A 26,011-nucleotide genomic window follows, 5' to 3' on the forward strand; every position below is an offset into this window, starting at 1 on the left:
TCTCTCCACACTGTCCTCCCCGAGTCTTCGGTCCCACTGGTCAGCTGGGAGGGATCTCATGCTCCAGAGGCCTCAGCGCTGTTCTGGGGTGCCTCTGTGAGCCCTCGGGGCAAGACTGCACGCAGGGCAGACCTGAGTGTCTGAATCATAGGTGAAGTGCTTCCTCAGCACTTGGGGGTGGCTCCTGGGCTTGTCCTCTGACCCGTCTGCATCATCTTCCCCAGCTGTGATCTTAGCGCCTTGACCACATTCAGAACCAGAGCCTCAGTTCACTGGACATTGTGGCCTGAGGTCCCACAGCAACAGCCAAGGGACGGCAGGAGGCTGTGCATTGCCTGACTGTCCTTGTTCACCTCAAAAATAAATAGACATTTTATCAGCAAAAATGGGTTTATTCAGGGATAACAGAGAGTTGCAGTTTAGGACATTCTAACGGTTTCTCATTGGCTGGGTTACAGAGGTGGTCTTCTTGTAGGAGATGCAACCCACACCTCTTCCTTTGGGGGGCCTGTAGCTGGTGATTCTTTCCAGTTGTGGATGCTTTGGTTGGGGTCCCCAAGGGGCAGGCTCCCTTTTCCGGCATCCCTGGCTAGTGTCAGAGTCCACGTTAGTGGGGCTTCTCTTTAATTTCACCCGCTCACCTTACACAGTGTGGGATTAGTGCCATTGCTGCCCCCACGCTTCCCAGAACATCTGCCCCCGAGTCTCCCAACAAGGGTCAGCCCTCCGGGCACCTGCTGCACGGCCGGGCATGGGAAGAAAAGGCCACTGTGGGTGGGCACAACCTTCTCCACGTCCAGCTGGGTTTCTGCACCCAGAAACCAGCTGATGGACACAAGCCCTTTGCTCATTCCGGGAAAGATGCTCCAAGCAGAAGGGTCAGCTGGGGAAAGTGAGTCACCAGTCCCCCATCCTGAGGGTGAGAGGAAATGGCAGAGGTGGGGACAGGAGATGTCGAGCAGAGTCTGAAGGACCCTGGGGCACCTGGTGGGGGAAAATGTGCCAGAGAGACAGGGTGGTGCCGGTGCCCAAGCTGCCCACTGGGAGAGCAGCTGCCCATGATGGCACACCAGCCACACTGAGGACATGCTTGTCCACGCCTATGGGAGTCTGGTCCACGGGGCACAGTCTCTGGTCCTGCTCATAGCTCTCCACCTCTGCAGCCCGGGGGGCCTTACCTGGCAGCACAGCCTGGCTGTGCGTGGCTCTCTTGGGCTGGCAGGAGCTCCTGGGGCTGCAAAGCGATACCTTCCCACTGCTCCTGCCTGCTTGTGCTGAGGAAGCCTAGGAGCGAGACTGACCAGCCGTTTTGGGAAGCAGGACCACCCTTGCCTCCCGCCCTGCGGCTTTTCACTTTCAAAATGAATCAGGGAAAATTACCTCCTCAACAGGCCCACTGCTGTTCCAAGTTTCCAGATGGGTGCCAGAAGTTTGAAATATTATGTGGATGTGGAAATCAGTTGCAAATGTGAAAACTGACTACAATTTGTGTGTCTTTCAAGTTTTACTCAAACCTATGGCTAATAATTAAACTGGCAGCAATAAGGAGGGAGGGGTCTCCTCACAGGTGAGGCTGGTGGTCTCATGCCAGGGCTGACGCCCTGCCTCTGAGAAGGCATTTCATCAAAGTCCAAACAAACCAAAGCCCCCACCCTAACTGACTGCATACAGTCGCGTTCCTTGTGTGTGCGTGTGTCTGTGTGTTTGAAAATGTCTCCAGGATGTTCGTCTTTTCCTCGGCTAAAATCTCTGTGTGTGCTCATTTGGGGCCTGCAGAGAAAATCACTTGTGGAATCCACATCAGTTGCTCCTCACTTTACTCCTCCCATTCCAAGCTCCGCCTTCTAAAGGACCAGGACCACGGACTCCCATCCGTGCAGCCTCTGAAGCTGTGGACCGCTGGGCACAGCCTGGGAATGGAGGTGGGGGGGGGGTTCCCCGGCTGTGGCCACACTGAAGTCCAGGGCTGAGGAGGCCAGCGAGTTACTTCCTGAGGGACTCACACACCTTGGCGGGCGACGCACCTGCAGCCTGCATGCCCAGGGCGTGTTTAAAATTCAGAGAGTTGAAAGAATGAAATCAAAGCAAGAATAACAAATCCTGACACGTGAAATAAATGACACTGTAATGTCACAGTTTTATCTGAACACATCAAGCCCATTTGCTCACAAGTCCTGGACGCTCTCTTGTAAGTAGCACAGCCCGGACATTGTGATATGCGTCACATGGCTCAAGATGAAGTAGTTACTTCTGGGCCTTTTATACAAAACCCACCTGTGCCTGAAACAGACCAATTAACTCAGGGTTGTTTTGTTTCAGAGTCAATTGTTTTTGATGAGATGTGAAAGCAGTTTCATGTCAGCGTGAAGTTGGTGCCATAGCTGCAAGGGTCTTGCGTTTTGCCCACCTTTATATGGAGTAAAACTGGACTCAGAGCATTTTGTGTTTTAGGAAGTGCAAACACCTCCCAGGGTGACAACAAACCAACATAGTCCAGCCCCAATCGTCAGTTAAAGGGCAAACACTAATATTTTGGTGCAGAAATAAAGCACATGGGTGACCTCAACCCCACAAATGGACCGAACGTCAGTGTCAGGGGTCAAGGCCCACATCAGGAAAGCAGAAAATAGGGTGGACACCACAGGCCCCATTGCCAACAGCCTGCTGCCACTGCTAAGCCGTCAGTGGGGTCCTCATGACACCCTCCAGAGCATCTCCTCACCTGATGCAAAGAACTGGGCTCCAGCCATCACACCAACACCTGAGCTGCCTGAAGATGGCCAGAGAGATCACCACCTGACTATTCACCTGCTTCCCCTGGTCCAGCTTCCAGAAGCAACTCAGTGTCCAGTCCCAGTTATGTCCTGAGTCCAAAAAGTGGGGCATGGCCAGTCCACCCAGACTAGGGAGCAGTGGGGGCTGGAGTTAGGGCACCAGGGGATGGGAGCAGTGGGGGTGGAGTCAGAGCACCTGGGGAGGGGAGCGGTGGGGGTGGAGTTGGAGCACCTGGGGAGGGGAGCTGTGGGGGTGGAGTCAGGGCACCAGGGGAGGGGAGAAGTGGGGAGTAGAGTCAGGGCATCTGGGGTGGGAGCAGTGGGGGTGGAGTTAGAGCACCTGGGGAGGGGAGAGGTTGGGATTAGAGTCAGAGCACCTGGGGAGGGGAGCGGTAGGGGTGGAGTTAGGGCACCTGGGGAGGGGAGCGTGGGGGTGGAGTTAGGGCACCAGGGGAGGGGAGGGGTGGGGAGTAGAGTCAGGGCACGTGGGGAGGGGAGCTGTGGGGGTGGAGTCAGGGCACCAGGGGTGGGAGCAGTGGGGGTGGAATTAGAGCACCTGGGATTAGGAATAACTGGTGTTGGAATTACTGCCTGGTTTCATAGGGATTTTTGAAAAGGGCTGGCCTTTTAGGTTGCCCTTCATAGTTAGGGTTGGCCTGTGCCTTGGAGTCCAGTGCTTAGGTGTCTGTGCTTAGGTTCCAGCCTGATTTGGCAATGGAGTTTTGCTACTGGAAGTGTGTAAGATGAAAAAGTTAATTCTGGAGTCAAGGTTAATAAGTAGCATAAAATGATCCTGATGTACCTTTTTTTTTTTTTTAACAGTCTAATTCTGCAGAGAACTGTTGTCTCCATCAATTTATGTATTCATGGGAGACAATGGCCCAGAGATAATGCCCTAACACTCCAGTGTCTTCAGTGCCACATACCTTGCTGGTGCTTGGGGTCTCAAGCATCCCCAGGTGCTGGAAAAGGAGAGGCTAGTTCTGGAGAACTCACCGGGAGTCCTGGCCCTGCTTTGAGTACTGTCAGTTGCAGAAGTCTGTGCAGCCCAGCCGCCAGGAGATGAAGGGCAGTGGCTATCTCCAGCATGAGCGGATGCTGGCAGGACCGCCCTAGCAGGCCAAGGGTGGGACAGGTTTGCTTTCCTTCCGACTTCAGGGCTCTTGATGGCAGAAGTCACCTGGCCTGTGGCTCTTCCTCTGACGGCTGATGTGAGACGCACAGATACCCACGGAGTTTTGAGGAGCCTGGGGTCAGCATGTATGTGTGTGTGCACATGCAAGTCCATGTGTGTATGCACACGTGTGTGCACTCTGAGTCCCTGGTGTGAGTCTGGAGTTCAGCTGTCACAGAGAACCACATGCTCCACCTCTAGGAACCTCGTTCCTCATGGGCTGTTGCAGGAACTGCAGCTTCTGGAGTTAGGGCAGCCTGCCTACCTGCACGTGCCCAGGGCCCAGGGCACGAACTGCGTCCTCCCGCCTCACTCCAAGCTCCACAGGACACGATCCCGCCACTGCATCTGGGCACAGCAGAAGCTCTCAATAACTGTCCTGTTAACACACGTACACATCTGCTGTGCCCTCCCTGTCCTCCCCAGCACTGAGCCTGAGAAGAAGGAGCTTCTGGGGGCTGAGAGCTCCAATCTCACGGTGCCAGAAAAGTGCTGGGGCACTCGCTCACATGCCAGCATCAGACTGGGGGCCCTGAAAGCACAGGCCCACTTGTCATTCTGGAGGTTGGTAGGGACAGGCCAAATAAAATAGACAGAGATGAGGACTATATCTCACCAAAGTAACAAGAACCAGAAGATACCCATGAAGGTTATTTTCTAGACGTGCTACTTCCTGTGTCTTCTTGAACAAGCCAGCTTCCAGAAATTTGCGCACTCCTAGGTGACCCCAAATTCACATCCACACTGAACTGGAATGCGACATTAGCAGAAATGGCCACATTATGCAAAAGCTAGCCCTGGATCAGGGCGGGCCCTGAGTCAGTGACAGGTGTCCTTATGAGACAAGGGAGGGGGAATTTCAGTCAGCCATTTGGTGATGGAGGCAGAAACTGGGGAGACACGGCCATGAGCCCAGAACTCCTGAGGCTCTGGCAGTCAGGAGAGATCCTCCTGGAGCCTTCAGAGGAAGCATGGCCCTGTGACACCTTGACCTCAGTCTCCTGGCCTCCAGACCTGGGAGAGAACAAAGCCTGCTGTCCTAGGCCCCCCACTTGTACTTCATTAGCAGCCCCAGAAAATTAGCACTATACCTGCACAGTCAGAGGACAGCCACAGGAGAGCCTATTCCAAAGCAGTCTGCAGGTGGCCCGGCCTGTGAGAGAAGGGCTCACCCACTTCCGCACTCTGCCCCCATCCTGTCCTGAGGGGCCCTCCCACTGGGATACCAAGCAGAAAGCAGCATCAACATGTATCTTCAAAATACATTCTAAAACTACGGTATCTCTTCTATTTCTGGGCAGAAATGGGGCACCTAAAGAAAAAATCGACACTTTTTAAAATAGGTGTAATATGTATTATTTTCACACTTGGCTAAAAACTGGGCAGGGGAAGAACATTTCAGGTGTTTATAGGATGACCTCCAGATGTACTAGACTTCGGGTAGAAAATCACAGCACAACCAGGAAGGAACTGGCCTGTCCCTAGAGAAGGACAGACTGAGGGCACTGGGGCCCACGCACAGTGGCCCAGAGAGGGGGGGGGGGTCTCGGGCCTGAATGTGGTCCTGCAGAAGGGGCTCTGCTCACATAGCACACAGAGTTAGGGGGGCAGAGTCAAAAATCAGCATACTTCTTTACCAGAGACTTAAATTGCCCTTTTGCACCAAGCAAGGACAGAGAAACAATGAAGACTCCGCTAGCTGTGCTGCTGGCCATGCAAAGCAGCCTTGAGCACTGGGGTCAGCTTCCAGTTGCTGTCCAGGCTCCAAGGGGCTCAAGTATGAAAGGGGAGTGGCCTGCAAGGAGGGGGGAGTGGGTGGGGGGAGCCCTGCAGGGAGGAGGAATGGGGAGGGAGGGCAGGGAGTGGAGTGGGGGGGGGAGCAGGGGGCAGTGGGGGCAGGAGAGGGGGGAGAAGGGGGAGAGTTGGGGGTGGAGTGAGGGGAGTAAGGGTAGGGAGCAGGGAATCAGGGCCCAGGACAGGTGGGAGCAAGAGGAGCTGGGGCCACCATGGGGGTGCAGGCCTCCTGGAGCTTCTCCTCCCCACTGGGGGCCATGGTCAGCATCACAGTACACAGGGAGCCAGGCCCCTACAGCCCAGGCAGGCCTGCACCTCCCAGGGCAAGGTGTCCAGGTACCGCCTAGCCCTGGACCCAACTTTCCGGGCTTTCTGGTCAAGGAAGCGTGCAGGTGTTGAGAACAAAGCACTCAGGGAAGTGACTGTCATGCTTTCTTGTCCCTCTAAGTCAGTTTCTTTGCCCTCCGATTGTGCTTGTCGATGGTTAGGGTGGTCCGGTCCACGGCGGCGGTGATGTCATCCAGGGCCTCGTCCTGCCTCTCCAGCTCTGCCTCGGTGTCCAGGGCAAGACCCTTGAGTTTCCTCAGGATCTGCAAGAGAGGCACATGTGGCAGGGGGGGATGCCTTTCTTCAAACTCTCAAAAACAGTGTATCTTCCTGTCACGTTTATAGTGCTTAGGAAATGTTGTGAGTCAGTAGGGGTGATGAACACTTTGCCCTCCAGTCCTGAGTCTGGGTCTCAGCTGGGCCACTCAGCAGCATTGACCCCCAGGGCGGGCAGCAGGCTGGAGTTGACAATGCAGCCTGGGGTCTGTACAGTCACTGTCTTCAGTACCTGTCTGCACCCAAGGACCGAACCCAGACTAGCTGGAAACACAGGATTTACAAAGAAAAGCCAAACCACTTTCTCCTTTGTGTTTGAAACATTTCACATACAAAGCACCCAAGGGAGGTGAGATCGTGGAGCACAATCCTGCGGGCTGAGAGGGGAGGAGGGACGCTGACAGGCTGGATGGTGGCCCCTCGCCCCATTTCTGTGGCTCAGTCACACGTCCAAAGTCTCACACGCTGTAAGAGCAGGCGTTTTACTGCAATTCTACTGAGACTACTTGCATTGTGAAAGGTACTTTAACTATGTGCGTGCTGAGCCTGGCTTTAAAACTTTAATATCCTCAAGCTGACAACAAAAAGGAATGATTTTAAGAGAAATCTTAATGACCAACTACCTGCAATAAATGTTAATGCCAGTTTCAGGGAAAGTCGGGTCAGGACAAAGGGCCTGCAGAATGTGAATCGTTGAGGAGCACGGGGTGCCTGTCTGCCCTCTCCCAGCGGGTCCATGGCCCGCAGATGACTTCTAAGTCCTTGGTCATGCAGGGACGAATGTCAGCAGTGACTGGCCCAGGGGACACAGCGGGGACCCCACAGGGCACCATACCACGCACTGATATCACCCCCACTGGCACCACCAGGTGACACCACAGCCTAGGACTGGCCACACCTCAGGGACAGCACACCAGTCCCCAGGTGACGTCTCGGGAGGCATCGCAAGAAGCCACCCTGCACTGCTGGCTGCCACACGAGGAAGAGAATGGAGGCAGGGAGGTGGCCGGGAGGATGAGCAGATCAGCTCCTTCCTCAGGAGCGGTGAGGCCGGAATGAGCTCACAAATGGGAGCAAGCTGTCAAAACTATAAAGCGCCATGTGAGGCGCGCCCGCCAAGTCCTGGAGGCTCAGCTGCAGGAGTACCGCGACAGCCCGCTTCGTGGAGGGGCCGGCGGTGAGAAGCACAGAGGTCGCTGTGACAGAGGCAGGCTGGGCCCCTCACCTCTCTGCGAGCCCAGCATCACCCCCGGGAGCCCCGTCCAGGCACGGAACAACAAATCCTGACCCGAGGTAGCAGGCTCAGACACCAGCCTTGCGCGCCCTCTGGGAGCCGCTGAGTCACTGGAAAAACTGGACGGAGCTCTGGAAAGTATACTGTGGGGTCAGTCGGCTCTGAGGGACGGGCTGGATGACCTAATACAGGAGGTCTTTTCCATCGCGTTCCTATGACCTCACATGGCTGAGGCCCAAACAGCACAATAAACAGTCACCGCTCAGCACCGTGTGAGGCAGGTCCCTTTCCCACCAACCACCCCTCCCAGCAGGCCTCCACCTTGAGTGCACCAATGCGGCACTCCAGGAGGTATGCACACACCATGTCCCCGGCGGGCCGGCCTGTACTACCCATGTGCACCCTATTCCACACCCACGAGGGGACCCCTGTGCTGGGCCATCTATGTCCCTGTCAACCCCACCAAGCATCTTCCAGGACCAGCAGGATCTGCACTGTGAGCAGGCACAGGTGCACCTGTGCTGATGGCATGGGCTTTTAGTAAGGCAGCTACTGGCCAGATCTCACTGGGCAAGCACACAGGACACAGAACAAGAAAAGGAAGTATGTTGTCCTGAACCCAAACCCAGCTGGTGCTGTCAGACAAGCACTGCTAGTAACGCTGTGGTGCTTGAGCATCCGGCCTCCTTCCACCCCGTGCCCACACGCTCGCACAGACATGTGACTCTGGGGGCTGAAGCACACACCCACGACCTCATCCCGGTCAGCCCAGATCTGGGTAAGGACTGTGGGTCCCCTGCCATGCACCCCAACTGGTCTCTAAGAGCCTTCAAACTAGCTGTGTCTCAAACCAGGCCCAGGAGCTTGCCCAAGACCCTAAGCTCAGGGCCAGTCAGTGCAGCCCTGATGTGATGAGCCCACAGGGATCATGGTGTGATGACCCAGGTCATAGCACTCACACAGCCATGTGAGGGGGTTAGGACCCAGGCCTGCTCTCGTAGCCCTGAGCAGCTATGGCAGATGTCCTGCCTATGGAGAGCCACAGCTGGGACTTGAAATTTTCTAACGTGCACATTTTCAACAGTAAAAACGGTAAGTATTATGACTGTCAACAATGCACCCTATTTTACCCCATCAAACCAAGCTATTCTCACTTCAGTGTGAGGTCAACGCGAACAACACTAACGAGACACATGCTTTCATCAATTGCCGAATGGTGTACTCCCAGCACACCTCAAGCTGGATAAGCCACACTTCCAGTGCTCGGCGGCCACATGTGGCCCATGGCCATTGTGCCAGGGAGCACAAGACCACCCCACCATGTGACAGCTCTCCCAACAGAGCCGCGCCCCTTCGTGGCCCAGTGCATGCCTCTTGCCGGGATCCAGGACCAGCTGACTCGCCCGCAAACGCGGAGCATTCTGTTGAGGGTACAGTCCAAACACGGCACGTTCCTGTTGACTTGCTGGACTCTGAAAATGTCTCTCTGAGACGCCTTCTGTGCAGCCTGTGAGGAGACCCTGGCCGGCCCGCCAAAACTGTGCTTGAAATGAACTGATACTGCAGAAATACGAGTGCCCTTTACAGCCACCATGTCTGCCAATAAAATTACTGAGGACACTGTCAGGCTAAGAGTGTGCCTCGCATGCTGGTGTGGTGTTCTTTCCCTTTAAGAAAGGGGCTGGAGACACTAAGCGGCACCATGTGCATTCCACAGAACACAGGGTGGAAAGAATGGGGAGTAGCAAGTCTGGCCAAACCTGAACAGTTGTTACTGCTGTGGCCCAGGATGACAAGCTGTCTCGTCAGCAATGTCTCATGCTGCCAGTCTCTGAAGGATCAGCAGGCCGCTCAGAGGAGCCATCCCTGGGCACTGCCTCAACCCGGCTCCACGGCTCGTCCTCAGGTCCCTGCCCCAGTGACAAGCCATCTTCCTGGACACACGTGAACCTACACAGAAATGACCTGAGTAAAAGCGCACTGAGTTTTGGGAGGAAGCAACTTTCGTAAACTACAGAGAAACACACGGTGCACACAGCACAGGCGAGGCACAGACAGACACGAACAGGCACTGCCGGGAAAGCTCGGTCCCCTCCGGCAGGGCACTGGGCCCACTCGGCAGCTTCAACAATCAGGAGAGATGCCTGGATGGCTCAGGCCAGCAGCGGGTGGCGCCACGTGGTCCCCAGGGCAGAGAAGTTACTGTGCTCTCTCTGTACTGGCCATATGCCAGGATGGCTTGTACCTCCCGACACCACAGACCGCGAGATAGTGGCGCAGATGACACTCTCATTCTGTTTATAATAAATGATGGAAAAACAGCTCATCCAGCAAGGAAGGTCCACTTACAAACACGTGTGTTTCAATGTAAGCCCCTTACCACAAGCTGTCAAGGTGTGAGAATCAGAGGGAGGAGGCAGAGGCCCAGCTCCGCTGTGAGCCTCCAGGGCCCTGGTTGTCCAGCCTCCGGCTCCGACCACGTCACTGTGGCAGGGGAGGGACACAGAGCACAGAAGGATGAACCTTCACGTGTGCACATCTGCAATGTGCTAACTCACCGTCTGAAGAAGAAAATGCCTTGTTCTGCCTCATGATAAAACCCCAGGATTCAGAGTACCACTACATCAATATTGAGCACCTAAAGTGAGTTTAGTATTAGTGAGACTGTCTGCCCTGATCTTGTTATTAAGCTGACTCACTGAAAAACTGTGAATTTTCTTGCAGTGAGAAATTAGTAACCATTTAAGAACAGAGCTGGGATAAATCAAGCTGTCTGCAAGTCCAAATAGTTCTTCCAGTTGGGGCCATTAATATGCTATAGAGAAGGTAAAGAGGGAAACACTGGCCTCCAGCACAGCCAAAGCTCTGGAGGCTGTAAAGAACATTCTAGGCTATGATCTGTCACATTCAGCACTCATAGACCACCCCCATGTCCCACCTCGTCCATTCTGCTGCATTCCTCGAGGCCCTGAGGGCTGTCTGTGGACAGCAGCACAGGGTTCTCTTCTAGGGAGGCCCCTCCTCAAGACTGCCTCCCTGTGCAGCGGGTGGAGAAGTGGACTCACCAGGATCCTATCCCGACAGTGAGACATGGGCAGCTGCGTTCAGGGATCCCTCAGCCCTCAAAGTGGGCCGACCGGCCTGTCCAACTCAGGGTCCAGGCAGGGCAGGCACACGGAACGCCGCCCAGGACTAGGGGGGCCCCGGGCACCAGCCCACCATCAGGTCACCATGGGATCCAAGTAGGACTCACCCCAGAATGCAAGAAAATAGAGGTAAAGGCCTAAGACCTGCATCCCACACGGAGACATGTTCAAGACCTAACTAGGGAAGGGTGTCTGTGTTCCTGGGCTGCAAGATGGTGGTACGTCCCAAAGTGACCTACACATTCACCACAATCCGTGTCAAATTTCCAGAAGCCTTTCTTCCTCCCCAGAAGGAGGAGGAATCTCCAATCCCTCCTCCAATCTGTCTGGAATTGCAACGAGCCCTTCAGGGCCAAAGCAACCCTGGAGAAGGAGACTGAGGCAGGAGGACTCACAGCTCCCCACACCAGCGTGGGAAGGAGTGTGTGGAAAATACTACAGGGGGAGTGACCCTGGGACCTGGGAGTGGCAGTGGGGCCCAGACATACAGACACAGTGAATGCACACACGTGGGCCATCCACACACCGTGTACTTGGCTGCAGAAAGGAAAGTGCAGGTGCTTTAAGACCATCAGCTGGAAAGCTCAGTGCGCAGCGAGGAAAGCCTAGCGTGGATGGACACATAGGTGACTGCACCTGAAGGAGGTTCCCAGAGCAGGTGACCTCAAGGAGCAGCACAGGAGGGCCATGGCCGGGAGCTGACGCTGTACGGGACTTGGACACAACCGCACACTTACATGATGAGTGTTCACTACAACAGCACACACAGGGTAAAGTGCTGAGGCGTGCCATCCTGAACTGTCTGCGCTTTAAGGTGTGGGATTCCCTTGGAGCTGAGGCAAGAGGAAAGCATACACTCCTGCCTGGCTCCCCCTGCTCCTGCCCTGCCCACCCCACCCCAGCCCCCGCTCCACCCTGCCCCCCCAGCTCCTACCCTCCCTTGTAATTGCTCCTGCCCTCCCAACTCCACCCCACTCCACACTCCACCCTGCTCCCCGCCAGCTCCTGCCCCCCTCACTCCTGCTCCTGCCCTCAACCCAGGCTCTATAGCCCCTGCTCCTGTTCCCCAATACCTGCTCCTGACCCTACCCACTCCTGCCGTCCCCTGTCCTGCACTCCGCCCCCTCACCTCTGCTCCTGCCCCTGAGCTCCTTCCTCAAGCTCCTCTCTCCCATGCTACTCCCCTTTCCCTCCACCCCCACAACCATGCTCCTCCCTCCCTGAGCTCCTGTCTCTAGCACTCCTCCCTCCACACAGCCCAGCAGCTGCTCTAGTTGGGGCTGGCACATTCTAGAATCTGTCTGCGGCACTGCCTCCCCATCCACGTCTCCGGGGCAGTGGAAGGGGCACAACGCGTTCCCAACCACCCAGACTGCAAGGGAGCTGCCCCTCCTCAAAGCCCAGCTGCATCCTGGCGATGCCCTGGGGCCGATCACCACGGCCAGCGATTTCAGGGGGCAGCATAGGAGGGAGGGCATGAAGCCGCAGCAGGCGGGCCAGAGCCAGGACCCTAGTTCCTAGTGCAGGACCCATCCCAGGACGCCTGTCTTCTCACTGAGATGTCAACCGTCAAGGATGTCAGAGGTTTCCAAGGCTCTTCTTATGGTTTCACACAAGTGACACAGGACATGATGTCGGGGCATTTTTAATAACTTACAAAGTAACAGATACTGAAAAGAGGGGCCTAACTCACCAGTAGTATCTGGACTGGCAACAAAACCATAAATACGAGTGGCATCGTAACCTCCCGTACCCCGGGAGCAGCACTGCTTTTCCCATAAGTGATGAAAATGACTTGGAAGGGTTCAGGGGAAGATACAGGACAGTAAGAGAACGGGCAGGGGGAAGGGTAGAAACCTGAAATGAGTTCAGCACCCACTGCTCAAACATCAGCAGTCACTCCAAACAGCCCAGGGCACTGAATCTAGCCTCTTGGCCAGCAAGGACACCAGCAGTTCCCGTCCCCGAGCAGAGCCCAGTCCAGCAAGGTGCCTGCCTGCCTGCCTGCGCCAATGCCCCTCCATGATCTCACTGGGATCTCACATCCCGAGTCCTCACCCTGCACCCCCAGAAAGGGGACCGAGACCTCACAGCCTGGGTTCTCACCCCGCACCCCCAGAAAGGGGACCGTGAGCTCACAGCCCAGGTCCTCACCCCTCACCTCCAGTATGGGGACTGTGACCTCACAGCCCAGGTCCTCATAACCCCACACTCCCAGTACGGGGACCATGACCTCATAGTGCGGGTCCTCACCCCACACCCTCAGAATGGGGACTATGAGCTCACAGCCCAGGTCCTCACCCCGCACCCCCAGTACGGGGACCGTGACCTCACAGCCCGGGTCCTCACCCTGCACCTCGAGAACGGGAACTGTGACCTCACAGCCCAGGTCCTCACCCCACACCCCTAGAACAGGGGCCGTGACCTCACAGTCTGGGTCCTCACCCCGCATCCCCAGTATGGGGACTGTGACCTCACAGCCCGGGTCCTCACCCTGCACCCCCAGAATGGGGACTGTGACCTCAGCCCGGGTCCTCACCCCGCACCCCCAGAATGGGGACCGAGACCTTACAGCCTCACCCCACACCCTCAGAATGGGGACTGTGACCTCACAGCCCGGGTCCTCACCCTGCACCCCTAGAATGGGGACCATGAGCTCACAGCCCGGGTCCTCACCCTGTACCCCCAGAAAGGGGACCGTGTGCTCACAGCCCGGGTCCTCATCACCCCACACTCCCAGTACAGGGACTGTGACCTCACAGCCCGGGTCCTCACCCCCACCCCCAGAATGGGGACCGTGAGCTCACAGCCCAGGTCCTCACCCTGCACCCCCTGTTATAGGAAGGGCAGGAGTATCTGGTGAACCCTCCTTTGCCACGTCTGTGGCTACACGTCAGGCTGCGGTCCCTGTACCACGGTCAGCAGGGAAAGCTAGATCAGGAGCAGACAGGGCAGTGGGGGTTAAGACATGATGGAGAAAACTCCTAGTGAGGGGAGAACTGCATCCAGCAGGCAGCGGACACTGCTGTCCTGACAAACAGGCCGCAGTCCCAAGGCAGGAAAGGCCAGCGCATCAGACGCGAGACATGGTTCACGGCGCTCTGCCAAACCCGTCCAGGGAATCCGGTGCCTCTTCCAGTCCCCGTGGACAGTGGCCGCCGCGGTGAGAGCTGGCCCGCTGCGCTGAGCATGCTGGCCCCGGGGAAACCACAGCCGGTCGTCTCTGTCAGCATCCGAACTGCTTTCCACGTAACAACTGTAACGGCATCTGCCACAGAAACCACAGCTGAACGGGAGGGGGGTTGGGGGGGTGGGTCTTGCATTTCTGTTTTCCCCAGAAATTTACCTCATTCCTACTTTCGCTTGAGCTTCAACTACAGCTAAGAATTCTTGTCTAAATATGAAACATGTGTTTCACCTCTAGAGGACGAGGTCCTGTGGAGCTGGGCCCTCCCTGCAGGGGGGGGAGGCAGCTGGCTGGTGCAGAGCCCTGCTCTCCTGCAGTGCTCCCCAGCCCCACCACCCAGGGGGTCATTGCTTCCCCGCCCTGCAACTGGCATCCTGACTCACAGCTTGGTCACCTGTGGACAACGGTCAGGACTAACCCCAGGGACGCAGTTTCTCATGGGGAAGGAGGGCATGGGAGCCCATCCTACTCACATCCTGACCTCTACCACCTAGGGAACAGACTGCTGGTTTGAAATTGGAAGGGGCCTTTCAAACCACATGGACGCCACCAGAACCAATAGATGAAATCCCTACACTTCCTATCAAAAAGTCACGCTCCTGCCTCGGCCTCAACAGAACACAGTGGGATGCCTTCATAGGAGGGTGGGAGAGGGTCCCGATCCCCCCAGCCTGAGGCCTGTGTGCTCTCATCCTCTCTCAGGAGAACGGGGACTTGTCTGTTAGAGGATAAGGGTTTCTCAAGGCCTGAAGCTGTGTTCTGCAGTCAATACGCGGGTCACAAGGAGTAGTCAGTAACCTGCAGAATTTGTGGTTGCAGCTAGAAAGCAGCGTTCCTATGTGTCATTACTGAAAGTGACTAAGTTAGACCAGGGGAAAGAGTGACAGCTCATGCATATTTAAAATATCCCACAGCAAAGATGAATGCCTTTTTTCCAAGGAGGAAATGGCCCAGCTTAAAGGAGACCGTGCCTCTGCAGACGCATCAATAGGACTTCTTTAAAAACAGGTTTAAAAGACGAACGGTCTTCCTGTGTGCCCTGGTGGAAGAGTGAGGTGCCACTGACGGAATAGCCTCTCCAAAGCAGAGCCTGAGTCTGACAAAGTGTCTAGCTATGAACCAGGGAATCCAAGTTTTCTCTACAAATATACCATGAAGCGAACGGGAAGGGCAGAGAGAAGCTGTACACACGCAGGCGCTTTGCTGAGTGTCCTGCGTGGGGCCGCGTGCGGGTCCTGAGCGGCACACACACACACACACCTCCCTGAACACGAGGACTGATGTCTGGTGAACCCAGATGAGCGTGGCAGGGTGTGGGGGTTTCTACCAGTTCTTATGTCCTACAGACGTGCGCTGACACGTCTACGACGTGCACATGCACGATGTCTAGGCATTTGCTTCAAAATTACTTAAAAAGGAAAAAGTTAAATCACTATTGTCCAGCAATAACATAGGAAGACAAATTAAAATATTTCCATCTAATATTGTTTAAAGATCTACTTCTGGACAAAAAGAGGCAAGAATCCAGTGTCAAGCCCTTGAGAGAAATGTGGGTGAGTGAGCGTGCTCAGTTGTACACACCCCTGTGGGGCACCTGCACACACACATACACACACACACACGGACATACAGACAGGCACACAGCACATGCACACACAGCACACACACAGATACATGCACAGCAGATGTACACATACACAGCACATGAACACACAACACACACACAGACATATACACGCGCACAGCACATGCACACACATGCAGACATACACAGACACATACACAGCAAATGTACACACAGCACACGCAAAGCATATGCACCCAGACATACACAGATACACACAGAGTACATGCACACATACACAGACATACACACACACAGCACATGCACACACAGCACACACACGGACATATACACACGGCACAGCACATGCACACATATGCAGACATACAGACACATGCACAGCACATGCACACACACCACACGCACAGCACATGCACACATGCAGAGTACATGCACACATACATGGACACACAGACATACACACACAGCACATGTACACATAGCACACACACAGACGCATGCACAGTACATGCACATACAGAACACACACGGACATACACAGACACACAGCACACAAACACACAGACACACGCAGAGCACATGCACACACATGCAGACATACACATACACATGCACAGCACATGCACACACAGCACACATACAGATATACACATAGGCACGGCACATGCACACACACCACATGCACACAGACATACACACACACAGAGTACATGCACACACACAGCCCACACACATACAGACACATGCACACATAACCACACACACAGACGCATGCACAGCACATGCACACACAGAACACACGCAGACATACACAGACACCCACACAGCATACACACAGACACATGCACAGCACATGCACACACAGAACACACACAGACATACACATACACACGCGTAGCACACACACACATGTAGACATACACATACACACACAAAGCACATGCACACACAGACACACATGGACATAGACATATACACAGCACTCTCACACAGAGCACACACACGGACATACAGACACATGCACAGCACATGCACACACACACATACACAGACATATGCACAGCACATGCACACACAGCCTATACACAGACACATGCACACACACCATACACACAGATGCATGGATAGCACATGCACACACACGTGGACATACATAGATACACACAGCACACGCACACAGATGTATGCACAGCACACACACACATACAGCCCACACATGGACATACATAGACACATGCACACACATGTGGACATACACATACACACATAGCACATGCACACACAGACACACATGGACCTACAGACACACAGCACATTCACACAGAGTATACACATGGACAGACACACACACAGCATATGCACACACAGCCCACACACGGACATACACAGACACATGCATACACACCACACACGCAGTACAGGCACACACAGACACACGCAAAGCACATGCACATATACAGACACATGCAGAGCACACACACACAGTGCACACAAACACAGTACACATGTATGCACATATCTGCACATGTACAACAGGCAGGAGTGGCCACAGGCAGACCGTGTGTGTACAGGCCCACTGGCGTGTCTGCACGTCACCAAGTGCAAGGACCCAGAACAAGCACCGCTCTTTCTCTGCTCTCTGCATCTGCAGAGAGCAAGATGCACGGTGGCCCATGTACACCAGCAGGGAGATGTCTGCAGGCGCCACGGCACCGGGAGCGCACATTACCTGTCTCAGTTCCTGGGCGTCCCCCTCGGAAATGAACGGCTGGGTCGTCTGCAGCTGGAGTGGCTGGCCGTCCTGGCTGCCTGGGCAGGGCTCGTGGTGCACGGCCCGGTCCATCAGCCCAGACGCTGGAAAGGAAAGTCAAACAGCCGTGACATCTTCCTGGAGGTGCGAATGACCCAAGAACATTCAGAACTTTACACGGACTGATGTTGAGGGCTCGAGGGCCGTCAGGGCTCTCTCACACATGCACTGGTCCACAGCCTCTGTGCCTGCTGGGGAGGTGGGTGTGGCAGGGCCCTGTCCCTGAGCTCTGCTACGCTGGGCTGGGCGGGGGCTGCCTGAGCCTCACTCCCACCCCAGGTCCACGCTGCTCCCTTAGCCTTGCTCTCACTGGAGAGTCAAGGTCTGGTTCTGTGGCTAACATCTGAAGAAAGGCCCTGTATCCACGAGTGGTCGTTATCCTTCTCTGGGGGAAAAGACCATACATTTGGAGTATCAGATGTACCATGTGCTGACCCCTGGTGAAACGCCCAGGAAATCCCCTGCTGGAAACTGCAGCACCGAGTCTTACCCCACACAACGCTGTGGTTCTCCAGAGCACAGGAAATGGCCAGCAGCTTGGGCCAAGCAAAGCTGAGTGTGCAGCCGCGCCGAGCTGGGGGTGAGTCAGAGCGCTACATGTGGCCCGGCACTGCTCAGGGGTGTCTCCCGTCCCCCAACACCTGCGCCCGGTGAACTCCTGAGGAGCGGAAGGGCAGACAGGCCCTCCTGTGGGGTGCAACCAACCTCCATCTGCAGCCCTGGGGCATCGGTCAGGGTCTGTGGTCTGCCCTTCTCCATCATGCAAAGCATCCAGGTACATGGCATAGCCACGTTTATATTAGGGAGCTGCAGAGCAGAAAGTGCACAGGACGAGAGTCAGCTGTTTGGATGCCAGCATCTCTGGCTTCTGTGGGACAGGAGGCGCAGAAGGGCCACCCCAGAGGAGGTGAGCAGTCATCATAGCAGCCGGATGAACGCACAGTCAGGAAAGGAAGGAGAAGGATGCTGGTCTGGGGCGAGCTCCACACATACACAGACTCCCCTGCTACTTGAGTTTCTCCACATAACTCTTACACAGTCATCCTCCCTGAGGAGCAAAGGAAGCACGGCCTCGTCCAGGACAAGTGCAGGCTGGGTGAGGACAAGACACAGGTTTCTCAGGGTCCTGCAGAGGAAAGGGGCCCAGGCCACACAGAGAGCACTCAGGAATGCATGGGCAGAGCGGGGGCTGCGTGGAGGCAAGACCCTGGGTCTTGGCTGGCCTCTGCTGGAGGAGGCCCTGTGCAGGTGTGTGCATACCGTGTGTGTGTCCCATGAGTAGTGGGTCCATGGAGAACACCACACCCTCATCCAGGGGGTCCAAATGTCCTCTCAGACAAAACCATGCACACACATCAGGTTTTCTACTCCATTCTTTAAAAAAAAAAAAAAAAAAAAAAAAGCTGGGGTACCTGGGTGGCTCAGTCAGTTGAACATCCAACTCTTGATTTCAGCTCAGGTCATGATCTTGTGGTTTGTGAGTTTGAGCCCCATGTCAGGCTCTGCGCTGACAGTGTAGAGCCTACCTGGGATTCTCTCTCTCTCTCTCTCAAAAGAAATAAACATTTTTAATAAAATAAATGCTGATTGCAACCAATGAAATTGCTTTCACAACCTGTGTTCTAAAATCTCCAAAGCCCCATCCTCCTCCAACTTCCTCAGGGCTTTTAATTAGCAAGGAACTTTCCATAGGCCGCAATTCAGTGCTGTTTGGCCTTAACGTGATAAAAGATGTCACCACCTACAATGTTACATAATGAAAAGCACTTTTCTGAAGTGGGCCACAGAAAAGCAGCATCAGAGCCCGGCTGGAAGAATGGAGGCCAAAACGGAAAACCTGGTCTACAGCTGTTATTGGACTAAAAGAAAGCCAGCTGACACACGTGATGTCACAGAGTTATCAGTGAGAACACAGTGAGTGCAGTTCTATGGCAAATTTCTTCCTCGGTGTCCACTCCCCGGTCCCCCGGGTCTCCCGTCCCACATCACACCGACGTGTCCCCCCCCCTTGGCCACACCAGCAGCAACCACCTTTCCTCGTCACCTGTCCCAGCATCACTCCACCTGCACACCGGCAGTCCCGTGCCGCCCCTGCACTCTCCAGCTGGGCCTCTCCAGCCAGCGTGTCCAAGACTGCAGCCCACGGGGCCCAACACTGTGTGCCTCCACCGCTGCTCACACACCTGCAGCTGTATTCTAGACGGCTTGCTGACTTCTTCTGAATGTGTAACAAAAGGGGTTTTTAGTTAACCAGAAAGCCGAAACAGAGAATTTTTCTTCCTGGAATATACTAAGTCAGGGCTATTTTTCATGAAGAGCTATGGGGTCAGCAGGATCCACACAGAGCTTAGCACCCCCGTGCTCTGTACTGAGACCCGAGTCACTGACTCAGTGACTTCAATGCTCTGAAATATCTCCGAAGAAAAATCAATTTCAGTACAAAATAGTTTCTGTCTCTGAAGTCATTAATTATCTCAGTTAAACAGAATCAGCACAAATCGTTCAAGGTACAAGGGAATGTACGGATGATTTCACTTTCTAGGAACGACGACTGGGCTGGGAGGGGCAGCTGTGGACGCACACCTGGCCTCACTGTGTGCCCAGAGCAAGGCCCAGCAGCTGCACCTGGGAGCAGAGCAGAGCCTCCAGAGGTTATTCTCCTTGTCCCTGGGACCCCAACACCTCAACAATGGCTGAGGGATGGGCCCAGAGAACATCAGAGGATGCTCCCACCCCTGCTTACGCAGGAAGCACAGGACAGAGAGTGGAAACGAGGGAAACAGCAGTCTCCACTAACTACAACCACAACACCGTACTCTGCAAACGTGAAAAACTATAGAGCACACAGCTCGGACCCATGGGTCCTTGGAGGGGATCAAGTGGGTCAGAGCCACACAGCTTCCAGGGGGTCCACTGGGGTCAGGGAGTACCTGTGTCCTAGTGACCACACAGGGAGGGTATATGTGGTAGCATGGTTCCCGTGGCCTAGAGACCACATGGGTGAGGGTCTGTCTGTGGTCCCTGCGCCCTGGGATCAGGACTCTACCACCTGGAGCCAGAGTCTTAAATGAGCGATCCTGCACAGGGACATTACTGTCACACAGATGTGTGTACTGCTAGACACCCAGGCCCATCCTGGGTGCTGGAGATGCGGTCATTAAGGTCTGGTCCGGAGCACATGTCCCAGTGTGGAAGCAGGACAGCCAAGGGGGCACTGAGGGCAGGCGCTGGGTAAGATCTCCATTTGGTGAGTGAGCAGGTGACCAGGGCCTCTTAAATAGGCAGTCAGAGAAGGTGACCAGTTGGCAAAGATGAAAGTAAGTACCCAAAACTCTGTAAAACACTATGCATGGGCCTTGCTCTGAAGTCTTCCTGAAACCTGTCAGCCCAAGATCATGAGACAACATAAGACAACGTGCCAACCTCCACACAGACACATCCCCTGGGACACCACACGCGGTTGGGGACAGCAGGCGTGAGGGAATGTGGACAAAACGCAGACTTGGGAGAGCGACAGTGTGTGAGCATCGCTTCATCAGGGGAATCGGTGTCTGAGACACGGGGACTCTGTACACTCCTCGCAGCTTGTCCCCAAGCTGGAAGCTAGGCAAACACAGCAGTTTTTCCACTGCTTTCCCCCAAGATGGACGCTGCCCACCTGTGTCGTCCGGGCTCCCGAAGCCCCTGGAGACACCTTGGGCCGGCCGGGCCGCTGGCTGGGCCGCCTACACTGCACAGGATTGCAGAGATCTCCGGGAAGTTCCTCTGGGTCCTGTGACTACACTGCCACCTTCTGGCCACAGGCTCTATCACAACAGCAGCTGGAGATATGCAGCCATGGTCTCCACCTCAGGTGCTGCAGCCAACAGCAGAGACATACAGCAAGTCAGACACCACTCTGCTCACAACCGGGGCCTGTAGCTCCTTCCCCAGCTCCCTCCTCACCACCTGCAGAAGCTCACAGGCAGGCAGGGTGGCCTCCCCAAGGGAGGACTCCACGTCTTGATCTGCACAGGCTGATGTTAGCCCTAAGGTGAAAACTCATGTGTCATCCTGATATGGCTCCACTCACTCCACGAACACAGGCCCCATCGCTCAATCCAACCCGAATCTAGACCTTGCTCGTGAGGTGTGTGCGGACATGGCTGACGGTAGGTGACTGTGGCTTCCCTGAGGAGGAAGATGTCTGGCCCGTGGTCAGCAGTCCTGGCTGGTGCCCTTCCCGATCCAAACCCTGGCCGCAGGGCTCTGGCCCCTGAGCCATGTCCTGTCTCTGAAGATGCCAGCTCTAACAGAAAGCCCACGAACCACGAATGTGGTGGAGCCCCACGAGGACAAGGGCTGTGGGTGCCCAGCACCATGTCCTTGGTCTCCCCTCACTGCCCAGGCCCCTTGGGTCAGGGTCTTATGCTGGCTTGTACTGCTCACCCTCCTTGGCCCTGTCATGGGCTTCTAAGTCTGGCCTTGAGAGAGGGGCCAAAGAAAAATCTGGGAGCGCCAAGAAAATACATTTTTTTAAAATGTTTTATTGTTATTTGAGAGAGAGAGAGTGCACACATGCGAGCAAGGGAGGAGCAGTGAGACAGGGAGACACAGAATCTGAAATAGGTTCCAGGCTCTGTCAGCAGCAAGCCTGACATGGGACTCGAACCCATGAGCCACAAGATCACGACTTGAGCTGAAGTTGGATGCTCAACCAACCGAGCCACCTAGGTGCACCAAAAAAATACGTTTTTTAAATTAAGTTTTTACGTTAACATTCCCAATGTCTTGGTATTTATGGGACCAGGTCTATTTTTAAGCACATTTCTTCTTGAAACTTCCATTTAGAATAACATCACAATATTCATGTGTTAGGGAAATTGGTTATACATTAGCACTGAAATCAATCACTTCAGAGAAAAAAGAAACCAGGACAGTAAAAACATGTCTCTTACTTTAACAGACACCTGGCAATCAAAGTTAATAAGGAAGGACTACTGGCCTGTCAGAAAAATTGCTATAATATAGAAGTAAGATCACATATAACACCAGTATTAGAAACTACGATACTTTATGACTCTGGGATTTCTTAAGCTGGACTCAAAGACAAACTGAAGGGGAAACATGGTGGATGTGACCACAGCAACATTAAACATTTCTGTGGTGGAAAATGACCATCTGGGAGAGGTACTGGTAGCCCCTGAAGTCAACAAGGGATACATATCTACAACAAATAAGGTGCTACTACAGATCAAATGAAGAAACAGCACGGTAGAAAAACAAACGGGATAGGCAGTCCACAGAGACAAACCTGTGAGGCCACAAAACAAATAAAAGGTGTGAGACACGCCTTCTACAATCATTCACAGAGACAAAAATACAGACTAAAGACATGGGGCGCCTGGGTGGCTTAGTCGGTTAAGCATCCAACTTCAGCTAGGGTCATGATCTCACGATTTGTGAGTTCAAGCCCTGCGTCCGGCTCTGTGCTGACAGCTCAGAGTCTGGAGCCTGCTTCTGATTCTGTGTCTCCCTCTCTTCTGCCCCGCCCCTGCTCACGCTCTGTCTCTCAAAAATAAATAAATGTATCCCACTCGATCATGGTGAATAATTCTTTTTATATGCTGTTGAATTCAATTTGCTAGTATCTTGTTGAGAATTTTTGCATCCATATTCATCAGGGATATTGGCCTGTAGTTCTTTTTTTGCGGTGTCTCTGGTTTGGAAATCAAAGTAATGCTGGCTTCATAGAATGAGTCTGGAAGTTTTCCTTCCTTTTCTATTTTTTTGAACAGCTTGAGAAGGATAGGTATTATCTCTGCTTTAAAAGTCTGGTAGAATTCCCCAGGGAAACCATCTGGTCCTGGATTCTTATTTGTTGGAAGATTTTTGATAACTGATTCAATTTCTTCACTGGTTATGGGTCTGTTCAAGTTTTCTATTTCTTCCTGTTTGAGTTTTGGAAGTGTGTGGGTGCTTAGGAATTTGTCTATTTCTTCCAGGTTGTCCAGTATGTTGGCATATAATTTTCATAGTATTCCCCGATAATTGCTTGTATTTCTGAGGGATTGGTTAATAATTCCGTTTTCATTCATGATTTCATCCATTTTTTTTAACGTTTATTTATTTTTGAGACAGAGAGAGACACAGCATGAAGAGGGGAGGGGCAGAGAGAGAGGGAGACACAAAATCTGAAACAGGCTCCAGGCTCTGAGCTGTCAGCACAGGTCCCGACACAGGGCTCGAACTCACGGACTGTGAGATCATGACCTGAGCCAAAGTCAGCCGCTTAACCGACTGAGCCACCCAGGCTCCCCCATGATTTTATCTGTTTGGGTCCTCTCCCTTTTCTTTTTGAAAAGCCTGGCTAGAGGTTTATCAATTTTGTTTATTTTTTCAAAAAAACCAACTCTTGGTTTCATTGATCTGCTCTACAGTTTTTTTTAGATTCTATGTTGTTTATTTCTGCTCTGATCTTTATTATTTCTCTTCTTCTTCTGGGTTTGGGGTGTATTTGCTGCTCTGCTTCTATTTCCTTTAGGTGTGCTGTTAGATTTTGTATTTGGGATTTTTCTTCTTTCTTGAGATAGGCCTGCATTGCAATGTATTTTCCTCTCAAGACTGCCTTCACTGTTTCCCAAAGCGTTTGGATTGTTGTATGTTCATTTTCATTTGTTTCCATATATTTTTAAATTTCTTCTCTAATTGCCTGGTTGACCCATTCATTCTTTAGTAGGGCGTTTTTAACCTCCATGCTTCTGGAGGTTTTCCAGACTTTTTCCTGTGGTTGATTCCAAGTTTCATAGCATTGTGGTCTGAAAGTGTGCATGGTGTGATCTCAATTCTTTTATACTTATGAAGGGCTGTTTTGTGACCCAGTATGTGATCTATCTTGCAGAATGTTCAATGTGCACTTGAGAAGAAAGTATATTCTGTTGCTTTGGGATGCAGAGTTCTAAATATATCTGTGAAGTTCATCTGATCCAATGTATCAATCAGGGCCCTTGTTTCTTTATTGATCCTGTGTCTAGATGATTTATCCATTGCTGTAAGTGGGGTATTAAAGTCCCCTGCAATTACCACATTCTCAATAAGGTTGCTTATGTTTGTGATTAATGGGCTGCAGGGCTGGTTCAACATTTGCAAATCAATCAATGTGATACATCACATTAATAAAAGAAAAGAACCATATGATCCTGTCAATTGATGCAGAAAAAGCATTTGACAAAATTCAGCATCCTTTCTTAATAAAAACCCTCGAGAAAGTCAGGATAGAAGGAACATATTTAAACATCATAAAAGCCATTTATGAAAAGCCCACAGCTAATATCATCCTCAATGGGGAAAACTGAGAGCTTTCCCCCTGAAACCAGGAACATGACAGGGATGTCCACTGTCACCGCTGTTGTTTAACATAGTGTTGGAAGTTCTACCATCAGCAATCAGACAACAAAATGAAATCAAAGGCATCAAAATTGGCAAAGATGAAGTTAAGCTTTCATTTTTTGCAGATGACATGATATTGTACATGGAAAACCCAACAGACTCCACCAAAATGCTGCTAGAATTGATAACATGAATTCAGCAAAGTCGCAGGATACAAAAGTAACGTACAGAAATCAGTTGCATTCTTATCCACTAATAATGAAGCAACAGAAAGACAAAGAAACTAATCCCATTCACAATTGCACCAAGAATCACAAAATACCTAGGAATAAACCCTAACCAAAGATGTTAAAAGATCTGTATGCTGAAAACTATAGAAAGCTTATGAAGGAAATTGAAGAAGATACAAAGAAATGAAAAAACCTTCCATGCTCATGGATTTGAAGAATAAATATTGTTAAAATGGCAACACTACCAAAGCAATCTACACATTCAATGCAATCCCAATCAAAATTGCACCAGCATTCTTCTAGAAGCTAGAACAAGCAATCCTAAAATTTGTATGGGACCACAAAAGATCCTGAATAGCTAAAGTAATACTGAAGAAGAAGACCAAAGCGGGAGGCATCACAATCCCAGACTTCAGCCTCTACTACAAAGCTGTCATCATCAAGACAGCATGGTATTGGTACAAAAACAGACACATAACCAGTGGAATAGAATAGAGACTCCAGAATTGGACCCACAAAAGGATGGCCAACTAATCTTTGGCAAAGCAGGAAAGAATATCCAATGGAAAAAAGACAGTCTCTTTAAGAAATGGTGCTAGGAGAACTGGACAGCAACATGCAGAAGGATGAAACTAGACCACTTTCTTACACCATTCACAAAAATAAACTCAAAAGGGATACAGGACCTGAATGTGAGACAGGAAACCATCAAAACCCTAGAGGAGAAAGCAGGAAAAAACCTCTCTGACTTCAGCCGCAGCAATTTCTTACTTGACACATCTCCAAAGGCAACAGAATTAAAAGCAAAAATGAACTATTGGGACCACATCCAGATAGATAGCTTCTGCACTGCAAAGGAAACAATCAACAAAATTAAAAGGCAACCTACGGAATGGGAAAAGATAGTTGCAAATCACATATCAGATAAAGGGTTAGTATCCAAAATCTATAAAGATCTCACCAAACTCCACACCTGTAAAACAAATAATCCTGTGAAGAAATGGGCAGAAGACATGAATAGACACTTTTCCAAAAAAGACATCAAGATGACCAACCGACACATGAAAAAATGCTCAATGTCACTTCTTATCAGGGAAATACAAATC

General features: G+C 52.6%; 1 protein-coding gene across 8 annotated transcripts in view; it reads right to left on the reverse strand.

Moving 5' to 3' along the window:
* Positions 1–2,101: 2,101 nt before the first annotated feature.
* SNAP47 (synaptosome associated protein 47) overlaps positions 2,102–26,011 on the reverse strand; it is a 54,548-nt gene continuing 30,638 nt past the window's right edge. For 5 of the 8 annotated variants that reach the window (XM_045483804.1, XM_045483841.1, XM_045483846.1 and 2 more), the window contains 2 exons: positions 17,227–17,351; positions 2,102–6,332 (listed from right to left, as the gene is read on the reverse strand). In XM_045483804.1, the coding sequence (XP_045339760.1) occupies positions 6,186–6,332; positions 17,227–17,351 (272 nt within the window). In that variant the 3' untranslated portion in view covers positions 2,102–6,185. Of the gene's footprint in view, positions 6,333–13,026; positions 13,994–17,226; positions 17,352–26,011 lie in introns of all 8 variants that reach the window. The other 3 variants (XR_006713960.1, XR_006713971.1, XM_045483833.1) reach the window with 3 other exon arrangements.

This window comes from Leopardus geoffroyi, chromosome A1 (assembly GCF_018350155.1).
Source record: "Leopardus geoffroyi isolate Oge1 chromosome A1, O.geoffroyi_Oge1_pat1.0, whole genome shotgun sequence".
Lineage (NCBI taxonomy): Eukaryota > Metazoa > Chordata > Mammalia > Carnivora > Felidae > Leopardus > Leopardus geoffroyi.